Below are 22,901 nucleotides of genomic sequence, written 5' to 3' on the forward strand. Positions count from 1 at the left end.
GTTTTTTTTTAAATATTCTTATTTATATTAATAAATAATTAAAATAAAATGCTTATAAACTTTAAACTATCCACTTGATCTTTTGTTCCGTTTTTAATTTTAGGATATTCTATCTTCTTCAATTCTTATATATATAATAAAAAAGTTCAAGGGTTTAATAATATTCTTTTTGTGTATTTTTACTAAAAAAATTAATAACTGAAAAGGAAAAAATAAAAAATAAAAAATAAAAAATGTTTAAAATCATGATAAATGATATATATAGTTGATTTAATTTAATAAATCTATTTAATTACAAATTTTTCTTATGTATGTAATATTATTAAATTATTTTATTTTTTATTCAGCACTAAAAAAATTTATTTTAGTATATAAAAATTATTAAAAAACTCTAAGTAGATTTTCTATAAAAGGTAGTAGATTATAAAAAATTATAGAAAATTTAAATTTAAATTATTAAAAAATGAAATATTTGTTTGATAGAAAACTTGATGAAATATGGACTTCAGTGACTCGAGGAAGTAATAGAGGTAAGAAACCAATTCTTGATGATAGTCTTAAGCATATTTTTAGTCAGAATGGTTTTCACACCTTGGGAGAGTGGAAAGGGCCACAGGTGAATCCTCTTATTGATAAATGATAGTAACTTGGAATGTTAGGGGGTTAAATAAGATTGCAAAAGTGAAAGAGATTAGCTCCCGTCTCTATAATTTGCAACCTGCTATTGCTATTTTACTAGAAACCCGTGTGAAAAAAGAAAAAGCTAAAGGGTGTAGGAGATGGCTTGGTAATAAATGGAGTTATATTGATAACTATGAGAAACATCTTAATGGCAGAGTTTGGATTTTGTGGGATGACAGTAGAGTGCAAATCAAGGAATGTATTCAAACTGATCAAATGATACATTATAGTGTACATAATAACAGGGGTGATTTTGTGAACTGGATCACTGCTGTGTATGCCTCCAATAAGCTTGAAATGAGGAAAATCCTTTGGAGAGGTATTGGCAGGGTAGGTGATAATTAGACTGGACCTTGGAGTATTCTTGGAGATTTTAACAATGTTTTAGGAGTGCATGATATAATTGGAGGAAAAGTGGTGAAAGGTGCTGAATTTTGTGATTTAAGGGACATGATGAATGAAGCTGGCCTATTTGAGATTGACAGAAAATGGGAGAAGTTTACTTGGTTTAACAAACACTCTCAAGATCCTATATACTCATGCATTGATAGGGTTCTTAGAAATTTGGATTGGATCCAGCAGAATAGTGATAAAACTGTATATGTGATGGAGCCTGGAGTTTCTGACCATGCTCTCCTTTGCATTAAAAAGGATGAAGAGAGAATGAGGAGAAAGAGCATTTTCAAATTCATAAATGTTGTTATTGATAGATGTGGGTACCATGAGGCTGTAAATCAGAACTGGCAAAGGTAAGTGAAAGAAGCTCCCCATAATCAACTCTGAAATAAATTGATGAGAATGCAACATGTTATTAGAGATTTGAGTAAGCCCCTGATTGGAATAAAGAGGCCAATTGAAAAGTGTAGAGAGAATCTTACAAAAGCCCAAATAGAATTGATACAGGATAGAATGAATCCACAATTGATTATGCAAGAGAAAGTATGCACTGAGAAGATTATTAAGCTAAGTGAAACTGAGGAGAAAATTCTTAGACAAAAGGCGAAGATCGAGTGGATAAGGCTTGGAGATGGTAATAATGCACTTGAGGTGTGTGAAGTATGCGACACGTCTATTAAACTGTTTTGATATGATTATCTTTTTTATTAATTTCAATTAAATTTAAAAATAAGATAAAATTAAAAAAAAAAGGTTAAAATATAAACAAATATTCATTATAAATATTTATAATGATTAGTGATATTTATAATTATTAATTATATTAGATTTTTTATGTTGATGATATGTTTTATATCTATTTTAAATATTTGTAATTATTAATAATAATTATATATCAATAGAGATGAATGAATTTATTAGTGTTATTTAGTGAAAATTAGAGTAGGTAAACTAATAGATAGAGATAACGGGCCTTGGACCTTGGTATAAGTTGGGGGGATTTGGAGCCCTAATGGTAAGATAGAGAAAATAAAGCAGAAGTCATGGTCATCACAAAACGAAGCGAAATCAGCAGAAGCCATGATCATGGATTCCACCGCCGTCTCCCACGCCGATCACTCGATCATGGATTCTGCCGCCGTCTCCCACGCTGATCACTCCATCATTGATAAGGGAAACAATTCCTCCGGATCAAAGGTTAGCAGAGGCTATATTCCCGATGAAATTGCTTTCTCTATTCTTTCAAAACTGTCCATAAAATCATTGAAGCGCTTCGAATGCTAATGCAAATCATGGTCCATTTTATTTGAAAATAATTCTGATTTCATGACCATGTACTCCAACCATTTCATATCTCGTCACGGTTCTGAAAATGATTATCATACATTTGTTCTCACAAATCACTATGATATAGACTCTCGTAGTTGCCACTCTGCATTCCATTTGCTCGATAACAGCGTCAAAATAAATTTACCATCTCCACTTCAATGCTATGAAGGTTTAGTTTCTATTCTGGGCTCCACAAGTGTTAATGGCATTTTCTGCCTTTGGCAAAATTATGATCCTGATGATGTCCAATATGTATTGTGGAATCCTGCTACCGATGAATTCAGGGTCATTCCTTCTAGCCCCACTACCACTGTCAAGGAAGGTCATTCTTTTTTGCCACTCGCCCTAGGAATTCATGGTCATTCCTTCTAGCCACTCGCCCGAGGAATTCATGGTCATTCATTCTAGCCGCCCCCTGGCTCCGGCTCCGATGCCGAATTCATGGTCATTCCTTCTATCCCCGATACCGACGAATTCATGAACAACCCTTCTAGCCCCGATACAGACGTGTTCATCAGAAGCCCTTCCCCCAATTCCCGTGTTTTTCACGGGTTTGGTTATGACCAACTTAAAGATGACTATAAGGTCATTCAGTGTGTATCATTTGACTTCGTTTCTCTGCCATCAAAAACTTTTCTTGAGATATATAGTTTGAAAAGTAATTCTTGGAGATTGTTCGACATGGACAATGTTCTGCCTCATCATTCGGGTTATCCTTGGCCATTTTCTGGTCTCGAAGTTTATATGGATGGAGCTTATCATTGGCTGGTTAGTAAGTTGATCCTATATCAACCTGAACCTGAAATATCTCTCTTGTCATTTGACCTGAGTTCTGAGATGTTCCTTACAACACCCATCGGGAAAGCATCATACACTAGACAACACTTGGCAGTGTTAAACGGATCGATTGCTTTAATCTCAAGTTATGTCGATGACGTTGTCTTTCACATATCTATTCTGGGTGAACTCGGTGTGAGTGAATCATGGATCAAACTATATACTTATGGCGCCTTCCCTTCCATCCAATGGCCCCCAATTGGATTTGGAAAGATGGGATATATATACCTTAAAAAAAGAGATTATGAACTTGCATATGTTGATTTGAGCACCAAAACAGTTGAGAAGATTGGTATTAGTGGTGGAGAGGAATGTTATGTTAATGTCGGTCTTTACAAGGAAAGCCGTCTTTCGATTGGAGGATCAAGTAACTAGTTTCTTCTTCTTCTTGTTTTCACCATCTTGTTTTATCAATTTAATTTTATAGGTTTAGGTCTTTGTGATATTTGCAAACTGAATGTGTGCTCCAATTTTACAATTATATATCCTTTTTTGAGTTCCCATATATTCTGCTTGAAATATATATATGCTTTTTTTGAGTTTCCACGTATTTTGATTGAAATATATATGCCACTGTATAATATTTCGCTCTTTTGATTTTTTTTTAACACGATCCAACTGAGTTATCTCGGTGTCTACAAGATTCATGGCTTAGGCTTAGTACTAGGAATGCTGGTATTGAAAAATGGGTGAATTTTAATTTGGGTTTTAATAGATTGGTCCATATCCTAACCCAACCAAACCCACCTTTTGTTTGTGGTGTATTTCTAACAGAAATTTGTGATTCTCCATCATCTCTCTATCTCGATCGATTCAAACCGTAATCACAAATCACAACCATTTTCTACCTTCACTTTGAAGGAATGACAGAATCAGTAATCATGATTTGCAAATGCAAAGCTTTATGAAAACTATCTAAATTATATTGTGATTTCCACCATAAATTAATGGAATGAGAATGGAATAATGTAAATGGTTAACAACTTGTTGCTACAGTTTGAGTTAATTATGAAAGAAACTGCATATAAATGTGCCAAAGATTATGCCGATAAATTTCCTCGCAGTTTCATCATCTTATTCTACATGATAGGATTTCTCATCAAGAGCTCAATCATTTTTTTCTTTCTACATGATAGGAGCTGTTGCCGTACCAAATGAGTGTTAAAAAATCTGGCTTACACCTGGTTTGTCCGAAATTGAACAGTTTTTCAAGAAGGAATAAAATCACCTCTCAAATAATTAGTTTAGTTCCCATAGAAAAATATTTATTTAATTTCTCTTGCCCAATTTTTTATCATATAAAAACCTTATTTTACAATCTAATAAAATATGTTACACTTCTCAAGTAGACAATTGAAAAAAGAATTCCTGTCTATTCCCTAGTACCAGTTGAAAAAAAAGGTTATGGGCCCGTTTGTTTTGGCTTTTTTTAAAAATGATTTTTATAGTGTTACCAAAATTTGTGAAAAAAAATTTTACAAATTTTTTTTTTATAAAAGCTTCAAATGAAAATTTTGTTTGAATAGTTATTCTTAAAATGTGATTTTAGTTATTTCATCTATTTATGGAAAAAAAAATTGGATATCAAAATTTCAAAAAATCACTTAATTTTGAAGTTATTTCAAATAGATTTTCCTAAAAATCATTTTTGAAATACAACTTTTGAAAAAATTATGATTTTGACTAAGTTTTGGTCTTCAATTATGTATGTTTATGTTATAAGATGTCAAAATTAATGTTTTATATTAGAAAAAACGAATATAAAAAAACTTGTAATATTTTGAAAAACGGTTTTAGAAAATCTATTTTCAAAAATACAAAGAAAAAATCCATTTTTTAAAGCTGAAACAAATTGACCCTATGTCTATTCTCAAGAACTAATAGCAGCGGATTTGGCCCGAACCACTATTTGACTATCATTCCGCACTGTACGGATATTGAAATTTCTACACACCATAATACAACAAATGATATTGAAATTTGGACGCACCATAGTACAACAAATTTCTTTTTATGAGAAACACCATCCAAATTAAAATTTGTCTATATTTTAAAATTTGGATACACCATATTAAAATTTGGATTTCGATTTTCAGAGAAACCCTTAGAATAATATTATCAGTATTGCTTGTGTGTTTTGACAAAAGAGGGAATCTGAATTTCAATATTCAGACAAACTACTGGAACAATTACATGTATTGTATAGGGTGTATCCAGATTCAAATATTCATACGAATCACTTACACAAATTATTTGGTTTTCCTACGTGCAAGTGATAACAAATTGGTGAATTCAAAATTTAATCTCCAAACAAACCTGTGAAACAAATCACATATTGACATGTGTGCATGTCATAACAAATTGGTGAATTCAAAATTTAATCTCCAAACAAACCTGTGAAACAAATCACATATTGACATGTGTGCATGTCATAACAAATGGGTGAATTTGGATTTCAATCTCCACACAAGCCCCTAGAACAAATTTTAAGTATTTCCCGAGTGTGTATTTCATAACAAATGGGTGAATCTGAATTTTAATATTTGGACCCCCTAGACAATATTAATTTATTATTTTCATAAGTAATTTGTAAACCGTACATCAGTAATTCATAACTCAATCATTCAAAATATTTACATCAAAATACAACTACAGGATGTAACCTTATGTAGCTTAACCATTAATTTATTAAGGAATTTTATGCATAAAAAATCAGAAAAGGCGAGGACATGATAAACTTATCAAATGTTAAATATGAACGTGCTTAATTTGAAGGAAAAAGAGTAAGAGTCGATGAATGTGATTGTTTTGAATGAACAGAAGTAGATATTTAGAGAAAAGTTGGATTCAGATTCGTAAGAGCTCTATTCTTGAGAGAAGTTGCTTGGTTTCAAGTGTTGGAGAATGAGGAGGGCCTATCTGCACAACTTAAATGATTTTGTATGGATTTCAATATCCAAAAGTGTATCCGAATTTCAATGTTTTAACATTTTTTTACTAGTATTTGACGTGATTCTGAGATTGGGTTTGTTGTGTTTTGTTGCATTCGGATTTCAAGGGTATTTGCAAATTTTTGCCAGGATGGGTTTGTAATAGACGAGGTGTAATGAACAAGTATCCCCCAATGAATTCAATTTTGTTTAATTCTAAGAAAAATATATTTAGGTAGTAAAAGTGTTTATGTATTTTGTGTTAAAAGTACAATATGTGACAATTCCTAGTGATTAAGGGATGTCAGATACTTTTAGCGTTTGCTATGACATTTTAGAGCTAGCTTACACAGAGAGGTGAGAAGCTTTGTATATGGTATTTTGTGTAATGAAATTGGATCCCGTCTCAACCTTACGATTAAGGTATTTAAAGGAGTTCCTAGGCCTAGATCTTGGATTTCAGATCCTAGGAAGTAGCAACTGCTTCCAAGAGAGTGTGGGAATGTGACTGCTAACCCCCTATTATTTAGGAGAACATGGTTAATTTTCCCTTGACTCCTTCTTCGCACCGCTGTGGGCTTGGGAAATGTCACTTCCTATGTTCCCACGCTCCAAGTTAGTTATCTAGGAAGTGGGCTACGTATTCGAGGAATGTGCATCAAATATAATAAATATACGAATGATCTAGTAAATGAGCGACCAGAAAATTGTTTGGGCGACACATTATTTCCCCCTACGTATGGGTCGTTCAAATATATACCAATACACAAAACCACAAGCACTAGGGCTTGGAACTGGCGAAATGGTTAGTTGGTTTTCCTTTGTTAGAATCATTTAAATGGGGCTTTAGGTAAAGCAACTCGGGAAATATTTTCAATTGACTCCCTTAAGTGAGACATTAAGTTGAGTCTATCGGGGCAAGACTCTAGTTAAGTCCCTCAAAAGAGACTTAATTTGAGTCCCTCAAGTGGGACTTAAGTTGAGTCCCCCAGACGAGACTTAAGTCGAATTCCTCATGCGAGACTTAAGTTAATTCTTCAGTTTTTTGACTTAGTGGGCTTTGTTCTTTGATTTTTTTTTATTTTCTCTCTTTTTTTATTGAACAGCGTGTGTGCCATTTGTTCGTCTGATTTATTATCATTGAAAGGGTTGTGACTGTCATATTTTGATGGTTCAAGAGAAACAACCGCTGTAAGCTTTGGAGTTTCACTACTTCTTCGTCACTGTATAATGTGTGCGAATAGAGGATGCAGTTGAGCCTCAGATGGGATGACTTCTCTTGGAATTTGAATGCATGGCCAAATTAACTGAACAACTACCCCTCCCCTAATTAAGATTAAAGGGTTTTTCGTACAGAAAGAAACACCAACTTCTAGGCTCAAAGGGGTTGACGAGTAATTTTCTTCCTTATACCTTCAGTGTTTGGGAATTCAAACAATGCCTTACACCATCATTAAAGTTTTATTCCAAAGTATACCGTCAGTAACTTGGGTATTTCGTTTTCATCATTCTCCCTCTAATCTTTGCTTAAACAAAATTTTGATACAAAAAAGAGAATGGAAGAAGTATTGATATTATTTTTTTATGAAAAGGAAATAATGAATATGGGCAGAGTGAATACGAATAAATTAATTCGAAACATGCATGTTCATTTCATTACTATTACCATTTAAAAATTACAAGTCTTAAAAGCAAATAACACTTAAGAAACATGAAACATTTACAAATGCAATATGAAATGGCCCAATGGTTGCCAGCATTGAAGAAACTCAGTCATGCTTGATCCACTATTTGTTTGGCTCTTCCGCCTACCCAAAGTTTGAGGCCATCATGTTCTTCAAACTCAATGTGATACTCTCCAAAGTCTTATTCTTCAGACTCATCACAAGATGCAACCTTTTCTTCTTTGCTTCCTCTTGCGTGAGTGGTGTCATTATAGCTCCATGGAGTTGTCTCAATAATATCTCTGGGAAACAATGATGTCCCACTTACCTTGGGCCTGATGCCTTCCTTGTGGTACATGTTCCTAAGAAGCTTTAGAGATTTTTTACTTTCCTTATTACAAGGCCCCGGAGTTAAACCATTCTTATATAGATCTTCCGTCTTGAGAGATAGTTGATCTTAAGAGGCCTCAGAGATTCTTGCATTCTTCAATAGCAAGCCCCACTACTCCAGACTCCAGTAAAGTACTCATGCTGAACCTTTTGGAGGTCCACTATGAAGACTAGGCTTTTGTTGTCAATCAGTTTCTGAACCTAAGCCTTGAATACCATATAATCTTCAACGGAACATGCTCAAGCGAGATCTATGACAACAGTGGAGTTTTAACAGATTTGGGTGATACCAGCGAATTCTGAATCACATATGGCAGAAGCGAACCATACGATATAGGAATTAGGTCAAGAGGAGCGTTCCTTCTATGTTTATGATTATTCTGATTCTGACTTTTATAACCCTAGAGAGGAACAAACAGTCTTCGCTGACGTGTAGGCCTTGAAGGCGTTGTTGAGGATTAGAGGATTGGCGTTGTAACAACTACTGGTGGATATACATGGTATGACGTATCGGGTGGTTACCCTTTCACTACAAAAAAGTAGAGTTTAACGACACATAAATTGTGACAGTTACATGATAACCATCGTAATTCATATTTAGAGACTGTTGTTACGACATTTAACACCAACTGCCCTTACTTTTTTAAAAAATTAGTAAAAAAACTACGACGGTTATCAATAAACCGCCATAAATTGAATCTACGACGGTCAAGTAACCGCCCTAAAACATTTATCACGACGGTTGTCAATAAACCGCCCTAAATTGAAGTCTATGACGGTCAAGTAACTACCCTAAAAATTTTATCACGACGATTCATCAACAGTCGCCCCTAGACATTTTATCGTACGCGTTGTACACTAAGCACCTGAAACAACTCATCATATCCACGACAATGAACCAACCGTCGCACCCCTAAAATCCATCAAAGGTCCAACCTCGTGTGTTCTGAGAAGGCGACCTCGTGCTCAAAAGGATCTTGTCTTTCACCTCTGATTCAAGGGGCAAGTGGACTCATAATTTTGAAGGACCATATGTTGTTAAGAAAGCCTTCTCTGGCGATGCATTAATTCTTGCAACTATGGATGGAGAGGAGCTCCCGCGTCCCCTGAATGCTGATGTAGTCAAGAAATACTTTGCCTAAAAATAATAAGTTGAAAACCCGAAAGGGCGGCTTGGGCAAAAAAGAGCGTATCGGTGGACTGAAAACCCAAAAGGGCGGTCCAAGAAAAAGTTAGAGACATAAATAGAATAAATTACCCGGTGGACTGAAAACCCGAAAGGGCGGTCCAGGAAAATATTAGGGATTCATGGCAAGTAATTGCATCTGACAAGACTTGATCACCAACAATCATCTATTTGTCATGAGAAGTTCTACACATTTCGACAGAAGCCTTAGCTCAGAGATTCGAAGTTGTGAGAGAGGATAGGGTCATTACATTTCAATGTATCTTTTCCACGAAAATTACCACTTTGCAAACTTTGTAATCATCCATGGAGACTCACCATTTGCATGATACCATTCTATTAATAAAATTTAAGCCTTTATCCAATTATTTGCAATCTTATTTCTTTCTTTTTCTTAAACGTCATTTATTGTTGATAGTAATTTTTTAAACAAAAAGAAAATTAAAATTTCAACAAAATCTTTTGAAAAATATAAAAGAAGGTTTACTTTGATTCATGAGTACACCACAAGGAATGGATATGCTGACGCCTTCATGTGCAAAAAGAGTATATTCCAGTTTGGTGTGTCCCTGGCATGGTTCAAATATGTCACAGGACCCAACTATCATGATCCCCATGTGTAAAAAGAGTATATTCCAGTTTGGTGTGTCCCTGGCATGGTTCAAATATGTCACAGGACCCAGCTATCATGATCCCTCAGCTTCGGTGATTCCCCAGTGTTGGGTAGCATTATTTCCAAGCCATCAAAAGTTTGTTGTGGCAACTCTTTGCTCATGTTTACGGATGATACCTCGAGTGTTCTGCTTGAGACATGCTTGACTATACTACTCTTGTATTCTATCTACTGAGTTAATTCTTGTGCTAGTTTTGGCAGCATATGCATCATTAACATGCATAAAAAACAGTCATACATTTATTTTGCCATCATGGGAAGTTTACTTTCATCAGAGTCCTCTTCCATTTAGAGAGTCTCTAGGCAAAAAGTGTTCACTTCCTTTCAATTCCCCACTGAATTTGTTTCTATATGGATGATATGTGTTTCAGTTCTTCTGTTTAAAATGCTTATGAACAGAAAAATCTAGTGAGTTATGCCCTCACTTGATCCAGTCTTATTTGACATTTCTTTCTATTCTTTCATGGATTGAATTTCGGTCGCTGGATGACTTTTATTGAGATCGTGCACTTGTGTTTGCACCCTTGATCTTTGAAGAAGCAAAGTGTTATTGATATACCTTTGTTTGTTCTTCTACCTTCAGTGAAAGACTGGTAGTTCACCTTTAGTGAAAGATGGTGTATTCTTTTATATCCTCACCTTCAGTGAAAGATAATGTATTCTTTTCTACCTTCAGTGAAAGTTGGTATATTCATTCTCTACCTTCAATGAAAGATTGGTAGTTCACCTTCAGTGAAAGTTGGTGTATCCTTTGTCCACCTTCAGTGAAAGCTAGTAGCTCACCCTCAGTGAAAATTAGTGCATTCTTTTATATCTCCACCTTCAGTGAAAGTTGGTGCATTCTCTTATATCTTCATCTTCAGTGAAAGTCGGTGTATCCTTTTCCTACCTTCAGTGAAAGACTGGTAGTTCACCTTCGGTGAAAGGTGGTGTATTCTTTTATATCCTCACCTTCAGTTAAAGATGGTGTATTCCTTTTCTACCTTCAGTGAAATTTGGTATATTCATTCTCTACCTTCAGTGAAAGATGGTGTATTCCTTTTCTACCTTCAGTGAAAGTTGGTATATTCATTCTCTACCTTCAGTGAAAGACTGGTAGCCCACCTTCAGTGAAAGTAGGTGTATTCTCTCATCCCCAGTAAAAGATGATGATTTAGCCTCTATGGTGCGAGACACGTTCCCTAGTGAAGTTTCTCCTCCCAACAAAATCTCGTTTTCTCTAACAAAGTCTCGTTTTCCCCAGCGGAATTCTTCCCGCAAGACATTCGTTCTCCCCCAGTGGAGTTATTTCTTCTCCCTGGTGTTTTAATGTTTCCCCATACTTCATAATCATGTCTGATGCATTCATTAAACATTGCATTATATCTTAGGTTCAAAAATTCTGTGTTTTATATATTTAAATCTCTTCGACCGCGTCAAAACGAAGATTTCCAATCCTCGTATCTCCGGATAGAAGAAACTTAAATAGGGGCATCTGTCATACCCCAATTTTTTACCCTAATATCATACATCATTTGCATCTGAACCATTAATCAAGAGTTTCATTTTAAAGCTTTGATTTTTTGGTGTTGTTAATTTCATCTGTAAGGGGAATCATCAAGCACCAATGTTTATTTACTTTGTATATGTTATACTAACCAAAATACCAAAAATATTGCTTTGTGCTTGTGTATGTTTGTGTTTTGTAGGTACCAAGCTAAAATATCCATCAAAAAGGCATTTTTCAGCATTCTTCGGCAAGCAATCGATTTGCATAAGAGTGTAATCAATTGCACCAGCTTGTTTTGCACCAGATTTGCCTTCTGACCTCTGTGCAATCGATTTGCATAAGAGAGCAATAAATTACACCAACTGTTTTTGCACCAGATTTGAGCAGTGCATTCTATTGCACTAAGGAAGCAATCGATTGAACCAGTGCGAAATTGGAAAAATGAAGGCAATTTTCAGCTTTTGAGGAGTGTGTCGCCATTTTCATGTGTGGGGTGAAAGTTCTAGATTGCACAATTAATTACTTACATCATTTTGATCAATTTTACCATGTACACTCATTTGATGACATATACACCATTAGATCATAGTTTTGGCTCCAAATTCATTTACCAAACCTAATTTCATTTACCAAACCTAACTCCAAACCACCACTAATCCCAAGCCTAAATCCTATAAATAGAGGCGTTCACCTCTTCATTTCACAAGCTTGAAAAGCCAAAAGAACTCTTGCAATTTCTCTTCTCATCCTTTCCCAAATCACTCAAAGCTCTTATTCCATAAAAAATTAGTGAGATTCACATTGAATGTCACTAATCTTTGAGCTAAACCTTCATCCAAACACTCTCTCTTTATCAATTTTTGGTAGATCAAAGCATTTGGTGGTGTGTTCTTGAAGTAGATTCAAAGTTTGTGAAAGAATTGGTAAATTTCTAGATCCATTCCATCCTTCAAGATGTGATCCTTAGTTGATTATGTGTGATACATCTATGGTGATATTTTGGTGCTATTTGATGGTATTTTCGTGCACAGTTGTATCCAAGATCACAAGGTGTTTGGTGTGATATTTAAACAAGTTTTTTTTCTCTTTATTTGCTGTTTTTTTTTTGAAAAACTGTGCAGTGCAAATCAATTTGCATCTTGTGCAAATTGATTTGCACAACTGATTTTTGCGCAAATTTTAGAAAACTGTGCAGTGTAAATCGATTTACACTTTGTGCAAATCGATTGCACGTTGACAGAATGTTGTTTTTTGCCTTTTTAAACTTGTTTTTGGTTATAACTCTTCTTCTACTTCATTCTTTTGATGTTTTCTTTGAATTACAAGTCTAGAGGTCTAATTCCTCTTCAAATTCAATGGACTTAGGGCATTGATGGGATGAGAATCCTAATTCGCAATATTTAGTGATTGAACTTGAAGACGGAAGGAACCTTTGAATGTGATTCCATATTTTATTTCTTTTTATTTTGGTCGATGAAAATCTTCGATATCATCAGAATTCTTTTTGATTTTTGATGAAGATGAGACCACTACCTATTTTCTTTTCGTGCGGTATTGCTTTCGGAGAACGATCTATATATCATTTCTCTCGCATGCATTAACATAAATATTATTGACCTACCTCGTTGTAGGGTAACTTCTATATAAGTTACTTAGCGATCTGCTTAACATAGCGCAACATTCATTGTCCCGAATTGAAAAAAAAGATCAAATATGACAGAGATTGTATGCAGTTGGTTTAAGACTTATGGAAGTTTATCGTGTAATCGCTATGATTTTATCAAGCTTCTGATAAACTTTCATTAAATTTAAATTTGAGATCTTCATTCACTCACCACCGATCTTCATTATTAACATTTCGATGATATACTTGACAAGTTTCAAGGATCTTGCTAACAATTAACAATTGACTTTAATTTTCGCATTTTTATTATATTGCTCATTATATCTCTCGCTTTATGCTTTATTTTATCATTTCTCATGTTTATGTTTCCGTTATTTTCTCTTTATCCATTTGGACATATTTTTTATGATTCCGCTATTTTCCCTTTGTCCATTTGGACGTTTGTTTATGTTTATGCTATTTTCCTTTTGTCCATTTGGACCATACTCTATTTTTGTGCTAAAACATTAATAAACAGCTTAAAACGATAACAAAATACTTAAGATTCTATGGACTATTGGTTACTATCCCGAGCATTTTGGATACCCGGACTTTTGGACTTAGTACCTCTGGACCCTATTATTCTGTTGTTACTCTGTTTGTTATTCTGCCTGGCATTGGGTTGTTGTCTGTTTGTGTGTGCTGGTATTTCTTCGAAAGTCCTTGATGGTTAATTCCAAGGCATTGAGATAAGGATTTCGCCTATACACAGCTGTTACTCTGCCCAATTGTTGTCAGAATTTCATAATATGTTATAAAGGCTTGATACAAGTTGTGCTGAGGATAATAAGTTCAACTAGATCCCCAAGTGGTAATGCGTTGGTTTAGTGTTGGTAGTCCAAAGGATGGGAAATATACCTTGACTCTTAATTTCAAGTGTTGGCTTCTTATTTTGAAAACTGAATGATATGGCTTTTTATTCAACATGTTTCAGCTAGGTTGGTTTTACCAAAATGCATGCCAATCTTAGAGAAACTACAATTTACATTGCATATTAGGGATGTCAATGGGGCGGGACAGGGGCGAGGGATACATTCCAATAACAATCCCCGCTACGGGGGATTTTCTCCCCCATCCCCGTCCCCGCGGATTCCCGCGGGTCCCCACGGATCCCAAGGTTCATGCGGAAATCCAGTAACATGATTTTACTATTTTAAACAAAATTAATAGTAAAATCTTCAAAAGTTAACCACAAAAAATTTAGAAATTATTTATTTATAATATATTTTTTTAACAATATTTAATTTATAATATTGACTTATTGAGTGTCATGACCACTAAAATTTCAAACTAAAAAAAAATGAAATAATGATTTAGATCTCATTCGTTTACTAAGAATACATATATATTTTAAATTTGTGTATAATATTAATTATATGAAATGACAAATAAACTCACATAATAATTTAAAATTATATATAAATTAAGGATATTATGTTATTTTAGGCGGGGCGGGGGATATTTACGCCATCCCCGTCCCCGCGGGGGAAAATTTCCCTATCTTTGGGGCCCCAAACGGGGAATCCCCGCTAACGGAGGCAAGTTGACATCCCTATTGCATATCATGCATCATTTGCATTGTTGTCTTGTATTCCGAAGTTGTCTCAGAATTTGATTACGTGTTCATCTATAGTCAAGATGTCGCACCGATATAACACCCGAGCTAACTATCAGAGGAAGATGTAAGGTCTTGAACAAGAGAACGGAGAATTGCATGAAGAGGTTACTACTTTGAGATAAGGGATGGAACGCCTCAATGCGTTAGTGGAAGCTTTGGTTGTTGCTCAAGCTCAGACCCAAGCTCAAGCTTAAAATCAGGTCCCTCCTCCATCCAATACTCAAGTTCAGAACTAGCCGCAAATGTAAACTATTGTGATCTCAAAGCTTGTTTCTGCAATAATTCCTGCAAATCCAACTGTTAATGTTACTCAACACCGTATGCCCAATGGTTTTCCTTGGGTTATGCTTGAAGGTTACTGGACCGCTCCTGAAGTGACTCGTCTTGGGACTCCTATTATGGTCATTACACCTCCGATTGTGCATACTGGTCCTTTTGCTCCAGAGCCTATTTATCATGATGTTGCACTGAGTGATGGTTTGGGTATCTACGATATAATGGATTGATTTCAATATCAATTTGAAGAGTTATAGAAAGAGATGAAAGCCCTCAGTGGGAAAGAATTATTTGGGAAAAATGTGCATGACCTATGTCTCGTTTCGAATGTGAAGGCACATGCTAATTTCAAGTTACCAGATTTTGAGAAGTACAAAGGAAGTTCATGTCCTCAGGCACATCTGGTGATGTATGTGAGAAAGATGTCAACCCACACTGATGATCAACGTTTGTTGATTCATTATTTCCAAGATAGTTTAACTAAAGCTACTTCCAAGTGGTATATGGGCCTTGATAGTACCCATATTCATACTTTTAATGATTTAGTCGAGGCGTTTGTTAAGGAATACAAGTAAAATATGGACATGGCTCTTTATCGTGATCAGCTGAGAGCTATGGTGCAAAAGGAGAAATAATCATTTAAAGAATATGCTCAGAGATGACGTGAAGTGGCCGCCCAGGTGATTCCTCCCATGGAAGAGAATGAGATGACTAAGATTTTCTTGAAAACTCTCATCTCATTCTATTATGAGAAAATGGTTGCAAGTGCTTTTGTAGACTTCACTAAAATGGTGGGTATGGGTGTTAGACTTGAAGAAGTTGTGAGAGAAGGTCATTTGGTTCAGAGTGACAATACATCTGGCAGTGTGATGAGTTATGGCTCTTCTTTTCAGAAGAAAAAGGAATCATATACTAATGTAGTTTCTCATGGAAGGTCTAGCCGGTCCAAGGGAAAAGCTAGTTACCAACCTCAGCAAGTTGCGTCAGTAATTCCCATCATGAATGTAGCTATGGTAACTCCTGCATATCTTCAACAATATAGTAGAAAGAATTAGTATCCGCGGAAGAATTTCAATCCTATCCCTATGACCTACTCAGAGTTGTTTTTTGCTTTGATTCAGAAGAATTTCGTTCAGACTATAACACCTCCTTCTGTTCAGGAAAAGATTCCTTATTGGTATAAAGCTGATGTTACATGTGCTTTTCTTCAGAATGCCCCTGGGCATGGTTTAGAGGATTGTTAGCATCTGAAAGTTGAAGTTCAAATATTGGTGCGTGCTGGTATTTTATTATTTCGTGATGTTGGTCCCAATGTACAGAGAAATCCTTTACCTCCTCATGGAGAGTCTATTGTCAATATAATTGAGCTTGATTCAAGGCATTGTCGTGTGCCTGACATTAGTACTATACGAGGATCTTTGACAGAGATACGTGAGAAGTTTGTCCAAAAGGGTTTAATTGATTTTAGCCATTATGGTTGTCCACCATGTAAGAAGAATCCTAGAGATTGTGCTGTTGTTCAAGGGGACATCCAGATTCTTTTAAGTTTGGGACTGTTAGATGATGAGATGGTAGTAGACTAGGCTTTCGTGGATCATGATGTGACTTTGGATCAGTTTAATGGAATGCTGAATAATATTATTGCATGTAACAACTTGAGTTTCAGTGATGAAGATTTGCCTGAGGAAGGAAGAAATCACAACCTAGCTTTAGACATATTTGTTAGTTGTAAAAATGATTCGCTATTGAATGTGCTGATTGACACTGGTTCTTCGTTGAATGTTATGCCGAAGTCTACTCTTCCTAAGTTGTCTTATGGAGGCAATTCGATGAGGTATATCAATATAATTGTGCCTTAGCTTGGGCCGCTAAAAGAATGAGATAATACATGTTGAATCATACTACTTGGTTGATCTCCAAAATGGATCCAATCAAGTACATATTCGAAAAGTCTGTGCTGACTGGAAGAATTGCTCGCTGGCAGATGTTTTTATCTAAATACGATATTGAACACCGTGCTTAGAAAGCTATGAAAAGTAGTGTGTTGGCAGAGTATCTAGCTCACCAACCGATGAAGGATTATTAGTCTATCAAGATGGATTTCCCGGATGAAGATGTAATGATGATTAGTGCGCTTTTGGAGTAGCTTGGAAGATGTTGATCTTCCTGCTGCTTATATCGAGTCGGGTCGTGATCTGATACGTAACACCGGGGGGATGAACGCTTAAATTACTCTTGTTGTCTTTGATGATTGTTTAGAGTCTTATGAACTCCGTATTATTTGAATAAATGTTATTTATGCTGGATGCAAATTATTTTTGATAATATTATGTGAATCCTTTCCGCTGCGTAATAAATTTGGAAGTTGAGAATTATGAAGTTTTGTTTTGGTTCACCCGCATAATGTGTTATGTATCTATTTAAATAATTGAGCAAGTTTAATATGTTTTGAGAATTGTGACATCCTAATTGCATGTTTATTGAATGAAAAATGTTACTATGATTTTATTATTATTTCACCAGGGTAATTGGGGTGTTATAAGTGGTATCAGAGCAGGTCGGTCTGTTCGGCCAAGTTGTCGAGTCAGTAGAGTAGTGTGACAGTTGAATACTATCAATGGGTTGTTTCTTAGTACACGACAAGCGTGTGAAACACTGTCGGTGCTTTCATATTGTTCTAACCACTTGTTTGTAGGAGTGTGATTGAAATAAGTGGGGGAGAAACTAGTGCTTCTCTGGGATGGTTCGGGTATGAATGGTTGGTTCAGTATGCCATGAATTGCAGAAGTGAAAATGTTGATGAGACCGTGTTATTTCCCGAATTCGGAGGAGGTACAGATTCAAAATTTACATCTGATGGTCAAGTCGAAGTATCCTTGAGAGGGAATAATCAGATACTTATGTTGTTCGCATCTCTAAGAGTGGATGACGATGTTATGGCTAATGATATGCCAGTTGTGTGCGAGTCCCGATGTTTCTTCGAGGATAATTGCGACTTGTCGTTAGAGTGAGTTGTCGGATTGAGTTAACGTTATCCTTGGGGTGAGCTGTTTGGAGTTAAGCCAGGTGAGATTTCGAGTTGTTTTCACGGGTCGATGCAAATTCTTATGCCATAAGATATTTGTTAGGCGAGTAGGATAACTCCATTATGGTTGTCAGCTATCTATTGACAAATTAAGGAACTGATCACCCTCGATCTCTTGTTGGTAGTAGATGGAATCATGTTGGATGAGATATGCTATCTTGCCAGCCTGATAGGTTGTAAAGTGAATTGACATTTCATTGAGAGGATTGTTGTTCACCATTTTGTGTAAACCTAATACAAAAAGTGGCTATGAAAGAGTTAAGACTTATTGAACAGTTCGGAGACATGCGTTGGTATGTGAACTAACGTTGCAGAGTGGAAGATTGAGGATATCTAAGTGAAAAATTATTTCCTGGTGGATGTTAAAAGGAGTCAGAAACTAGATATGAAACTTGAAGATCAGATATTTGATGGAAATCGAAATGAGGACAGTGACTTTAAGTAGATGAATTAGAGCGATGCAGTTGAGGCGTGATGTGGCGCAGTTTGTATGTGTGTAAGACTTGTTAGGAGTTGAGGGTTAAACACCAGAGGCTTGAGGGAGTGATACAAATCAGTGGACATGCTAGAGTGGAAGTGATATGCATAAGATTTACATATTAGTCGTGTTGCTGCTATGTCAGCAGATGTATTAGTTTACATGTTTGACTGGTGGGTTGTTGATATCATGATGTTATATTATTGTAAGGTGGTGTGGTGTGACCTCTAACTTTGAGTGTGTTCGTTGTGAAGTATCATGGTCATATGTTGATATTGGATTGATGTTACGTGATGTCATAATAGTTTGGTTGCTGCCGTTGTTGGTTGATTAATGAATATTAAGAATAACGAGTAATACTATATATTATGACAAAGTTTGATTATGTTGATTATGATGATGTAACTATATAGATGGTCTGACGTTGTGAATGATGTTGTTGTTTTGTTGATGATGTTGTTTCTATGATAATGTGATGATTTATTAATGATGTTGCATGTCCAAGTATGAGTGTGCTACGTTGATGGTTATTAAGTTATGGAGAACACACCTGACTAGCTGAGGACGAATCTATGTATGTCGTTGTTGTTGTTGCTACTTTGAAATGTTGTTAAGTGGTTGCTATATTTGTTAACCGTTATGTCGGGATGAGGGGTAATCGGAGTGTTGCCAAACATGACTTGGGGGTTAGAAAGTAAGATGTGAGATTTGTATTTGGAGTGATTAGTATCAAGTGAATTTCCGAGAACGAAAATCTTTTAAGTGGGGGAGAGTTGTAACGCCCGTTTATTTTATTTAATTATTTGATTGTAAGTTATTTGGAAAAAATATAAATTATAGGATATTGTGATATCGGAGGGTATGTATTCGTAGAATAGAGGATAATGTCTTTGATTTAGAAGTCGTAGAATCAAATAAATATAATTAGTTATAATTACTTATTTGATTTGATTTATTGGAAAAATTAGGCGATTTAGTATGATTAGAATAATAATTATATAGTTGGATAATAATAATAATAATAATAATAATAATAATAATAATAATAACAAAATAGATGATTAAATAATTAGTTGGGCCTATTATGGTGTTAGCATAATAAATAGTGGAGGTGTGTGTGTTAAGCCCACTAGTGATGTAGAAGTTAGTAAAGGGTTAACTAAAATAAGAGAGAAAAATAGAATTGGGAAAAATTTGGAGAGAACGTGAAAAGAGAAGTTTATCGTGAAAGAGGAGAAGAGGCACAAAGAGGCTAGGGCAAAGATTCCATTGAAAGAGTAGAGGATCTTCAATCCAAGGTAAGGGTGTAGTTCTAACTATATAAAATTGGGTGATGATTTGTATGTAGAAATGAGTTTTGGGTTTGTATTGATAACTTAGGTTTTGATGAGGAATCCATGAAATTGATGTATGTTAATAATAATTCTTGTTGATATGTGTAGTGCTTTGTTTGGATATGTGTTGTATTGTAATTGTTGGAAATTTTGTGATTAGAATGTTTTTATGTTGATCACAAATTGGAATTTTGGGGAGAAATCTCATAGTAGATGAAAAATACAGATTTTGAGACTTGTTCAGTGATGTAATCGATTACATGGTTGATGTAATCGGTTACATGTGTGAAAAAATGGTAAAAAAAGCAATTTTTGGGTGATGTAACCGGTTACATCGAAGAAAAATGGGATATTTTCGCTTCTGGAACTGATGTAACCGGTTACATGAATGATGTAACCCGTTACATCATTGTGTTGGCAGATTTTTCTAAAACTTTGAAAATTCATATCTTTTGACTCGGGTGTCCGTTTGACGCGTTGTTTGGACCGTTGAAAAATTAAAATTATTTTCTATCTCATTATAATGTATTGGAAATCAGTAGACAATTATTTTATATAACTTATGCTTGTTTGGGCGTATCTTATGCAATATGCGATGGTAATAACGTTGTATAATTAATGTGATTGTTTTGCATGATGTGTTGTATGATGAATATGATGGATTGGTGATGTTATGATGATTTGTGTCTATGAAGCTTATGACGAGTTATGAATAACATGATAAATTGATGTTGTTATGACGATGAAATAATGACCTATATTGGCGTTTGATGAAGGCTTATGCTTTGTGGTTGCATAATTGTTGTCATTGTGTTGCAATTTATGATGTCACATTTGTTGAGTCGCATACATTGCATTTTTACGATGGCCTGGATTGGCAAAACTGTGAAAAAAGGCTTATGCATTGTTAATGCCCTTAATAATTGGCAAATTACGAAGGGGGATTATGCTCTGTTGGTACCACATGCATTTGCACGGTGTAGGTTGCATTGCATTTGCATAATGATGAATGACGATGAGAAGTTTGGTAATGAATCTTTATATATCTAATGATGCGATGATGAGTTGCTTGTTGTTGAATACTTGTATACTAATTGTTGATAAACGATATTGATGTTTTGTGAAGTGGGGAATTGTGTATGACTTTATTCTCATATACTTGTTATCATACGCTTCTTTATATTGTTATGATCACCCCTTCAGTTTGAATGTCACTCCTTTGTTGGTAATGTGCAGGTAATGAGGATTAATGCGCTTTTGGAGTAGCTTGGAAGATGTTGATCTTCCTGCTGCTTAAATCGAGTCGGGTCGTGCTCTGATACGTAACACCAGAGGGATGAACGCTTAGATTACTCTTGTTGTCTTTGATGATTGTTTGAAGTCTTACGAACTTCGTATTATTTGAATAAATGTTGTTTATGCTGGATGCAAATTATTTTTTATAATATTATGTGAATCCTTTCCGCTGCGTAATAAAATTGGAAGTTGAGAATTATGAAGTTTTGTTTTGGTTCATCCGCATAATGTGTTATGTATTTATTTAAACAATTGAGCAAGTTCAATATGATTTGAGAAGTGTGACATCCTAATTGCTTGTTTAGTGAATGAAAAATGTTACTATGATTTTATTATTATTTCACCGGGGTAATTGGGGTGTTACACCTATGGTGTCATCAACCTCGTTTGCAATATTAGTTGGGCCAACCCCCGAATATGTAACTAACATCTCACTAGCTTCCTCTCGACTGAGCCTTCACTAGTCTAGTAATATTCCTCTGATGGATAGATGTATGAGGCATTGGTCGTCATCCAAGGTGATAGCCGTCTTGCTAATAGAAAGGTGGAAATAAGACGTTTTTGAATGCCACATTTCTGCAAATGTCGTATGCATGCCATGGTTTATAGTCATGTACACAACAACATATAAACCGACATAACCGAAATAACATATAACATTTTTGAACTAGTCATTGTCGCACTGTTCCAAATCCAATATCTTCTCGAGCTTCAGAGGCTTCAGGTGCTTCATCATTTAGGGACATGTGGCCCCGTGAAGTAAAGGCCTGAAACAGGCGACTACGAGAAGTAGAACTTGATGGTTGCGAACCTCGATGTTATAAACCGTCAAATGAGTTATCATCATCTCGTGGTATCATGGTCCAGGCGCGACCCTCTCACGTCGTACAAACGGAGTTTGAGATACACATCTGAACCTAATTATGTTAGAGTTATTTTCATCAGTTGCACATGCGTTAAAACCAGAAAGTCACATAAAAAATTCAATCAAAATTCAGCCATCTACAAATTCGGAGATACATCTCCGAAAATAATTCAAGCATAATTTAGAGATACATCTCCGGATGAAGTCGCGATTTTCAGCCATGACAAAAATCTAATATTAGCTACCTATTTCGATTGCACTATTATCTAATCTAGCTTAAGCAACTCATGTTACTTAAAACATTACTCAAAACAGAAAAAAAAGAATGATATGAGAAACTTACAAAATTAAAGTTATGGATGAGAAACTTAAATGAAGTGAGTAGCTTTGCAACAAATGAATTGAGTAGCTTTGCAACAAATGAAGTAGAATGAAGTGAATGAACTTGATGAAACTTCCTCAAACATGGTTTGAAAATGGTTTGCAGAGCTCAAATGATATTTGTTGAATGACTTTTCAAAAAATGAAAGAGGAAGAAGGAAGGGTCTAACGCAGATATATGAAATAAACAGCGTCCAAAGATGCATCTCCAAATAACTCCCTGAATATTAAATTAAAGGTTTTTACGGAAATGCTTCTTTGAATTAGTGGTAAAATAAGGTGTCTCATCCTTGCGCCGAAAAATATATAAACAAAACGCGTTCAGAGATG

The 22,901-nt window shown here is 35.3% G+C and overlaps 1 protein-coding gene across 1 annotated transcript; it reads left to right on the forward strand.

The window, feature by feature from the left end:
- Positions 1-2,847: 2,847 nt before the first annotated feature.
- Positions 2,848-3,618, forward strand: LOC131653836 (F-box/kelch-repeat protein At3g06240-like). Its single transcript, XM_058924137.1, has one exon. The coding sequence runs from the start codon at positions 2,848-2,850 to the stop codon at positions 3,616-3,618; it is 771 nt and encodes a 256-aa protein (XP_058780120.1).
- Positions 3,619-22,901: the final 19,283 nt, after the last annotated feature.

This window comes from Vicia villosa, linkage group LG1 (genome assembly GCF_029867415.1).
Source record: "Vicia villosa cultivar HV-30 ecotype Madison, WI linkage group LG1, Vvil1.0, whole genome shotgun sequence".
In the NCBI taxonomy this organism is placed as follows: domain Eukaryota; kingdom Viridiplantae; phylum Streptophyta; class Magnoliopsida; order Fabales; family Fabaceae; genus Vicia; species Vicia villosa.

What these genes read in the sequence shown, in the direction of transcription:
- LOC131653836 (XM_058924137.1), top strand. Translation starts at nt 2,848, where the DNA reads ATGGTCATTCCTTCTATCCCCGATACCGACGAATTCATGAACAACCCT.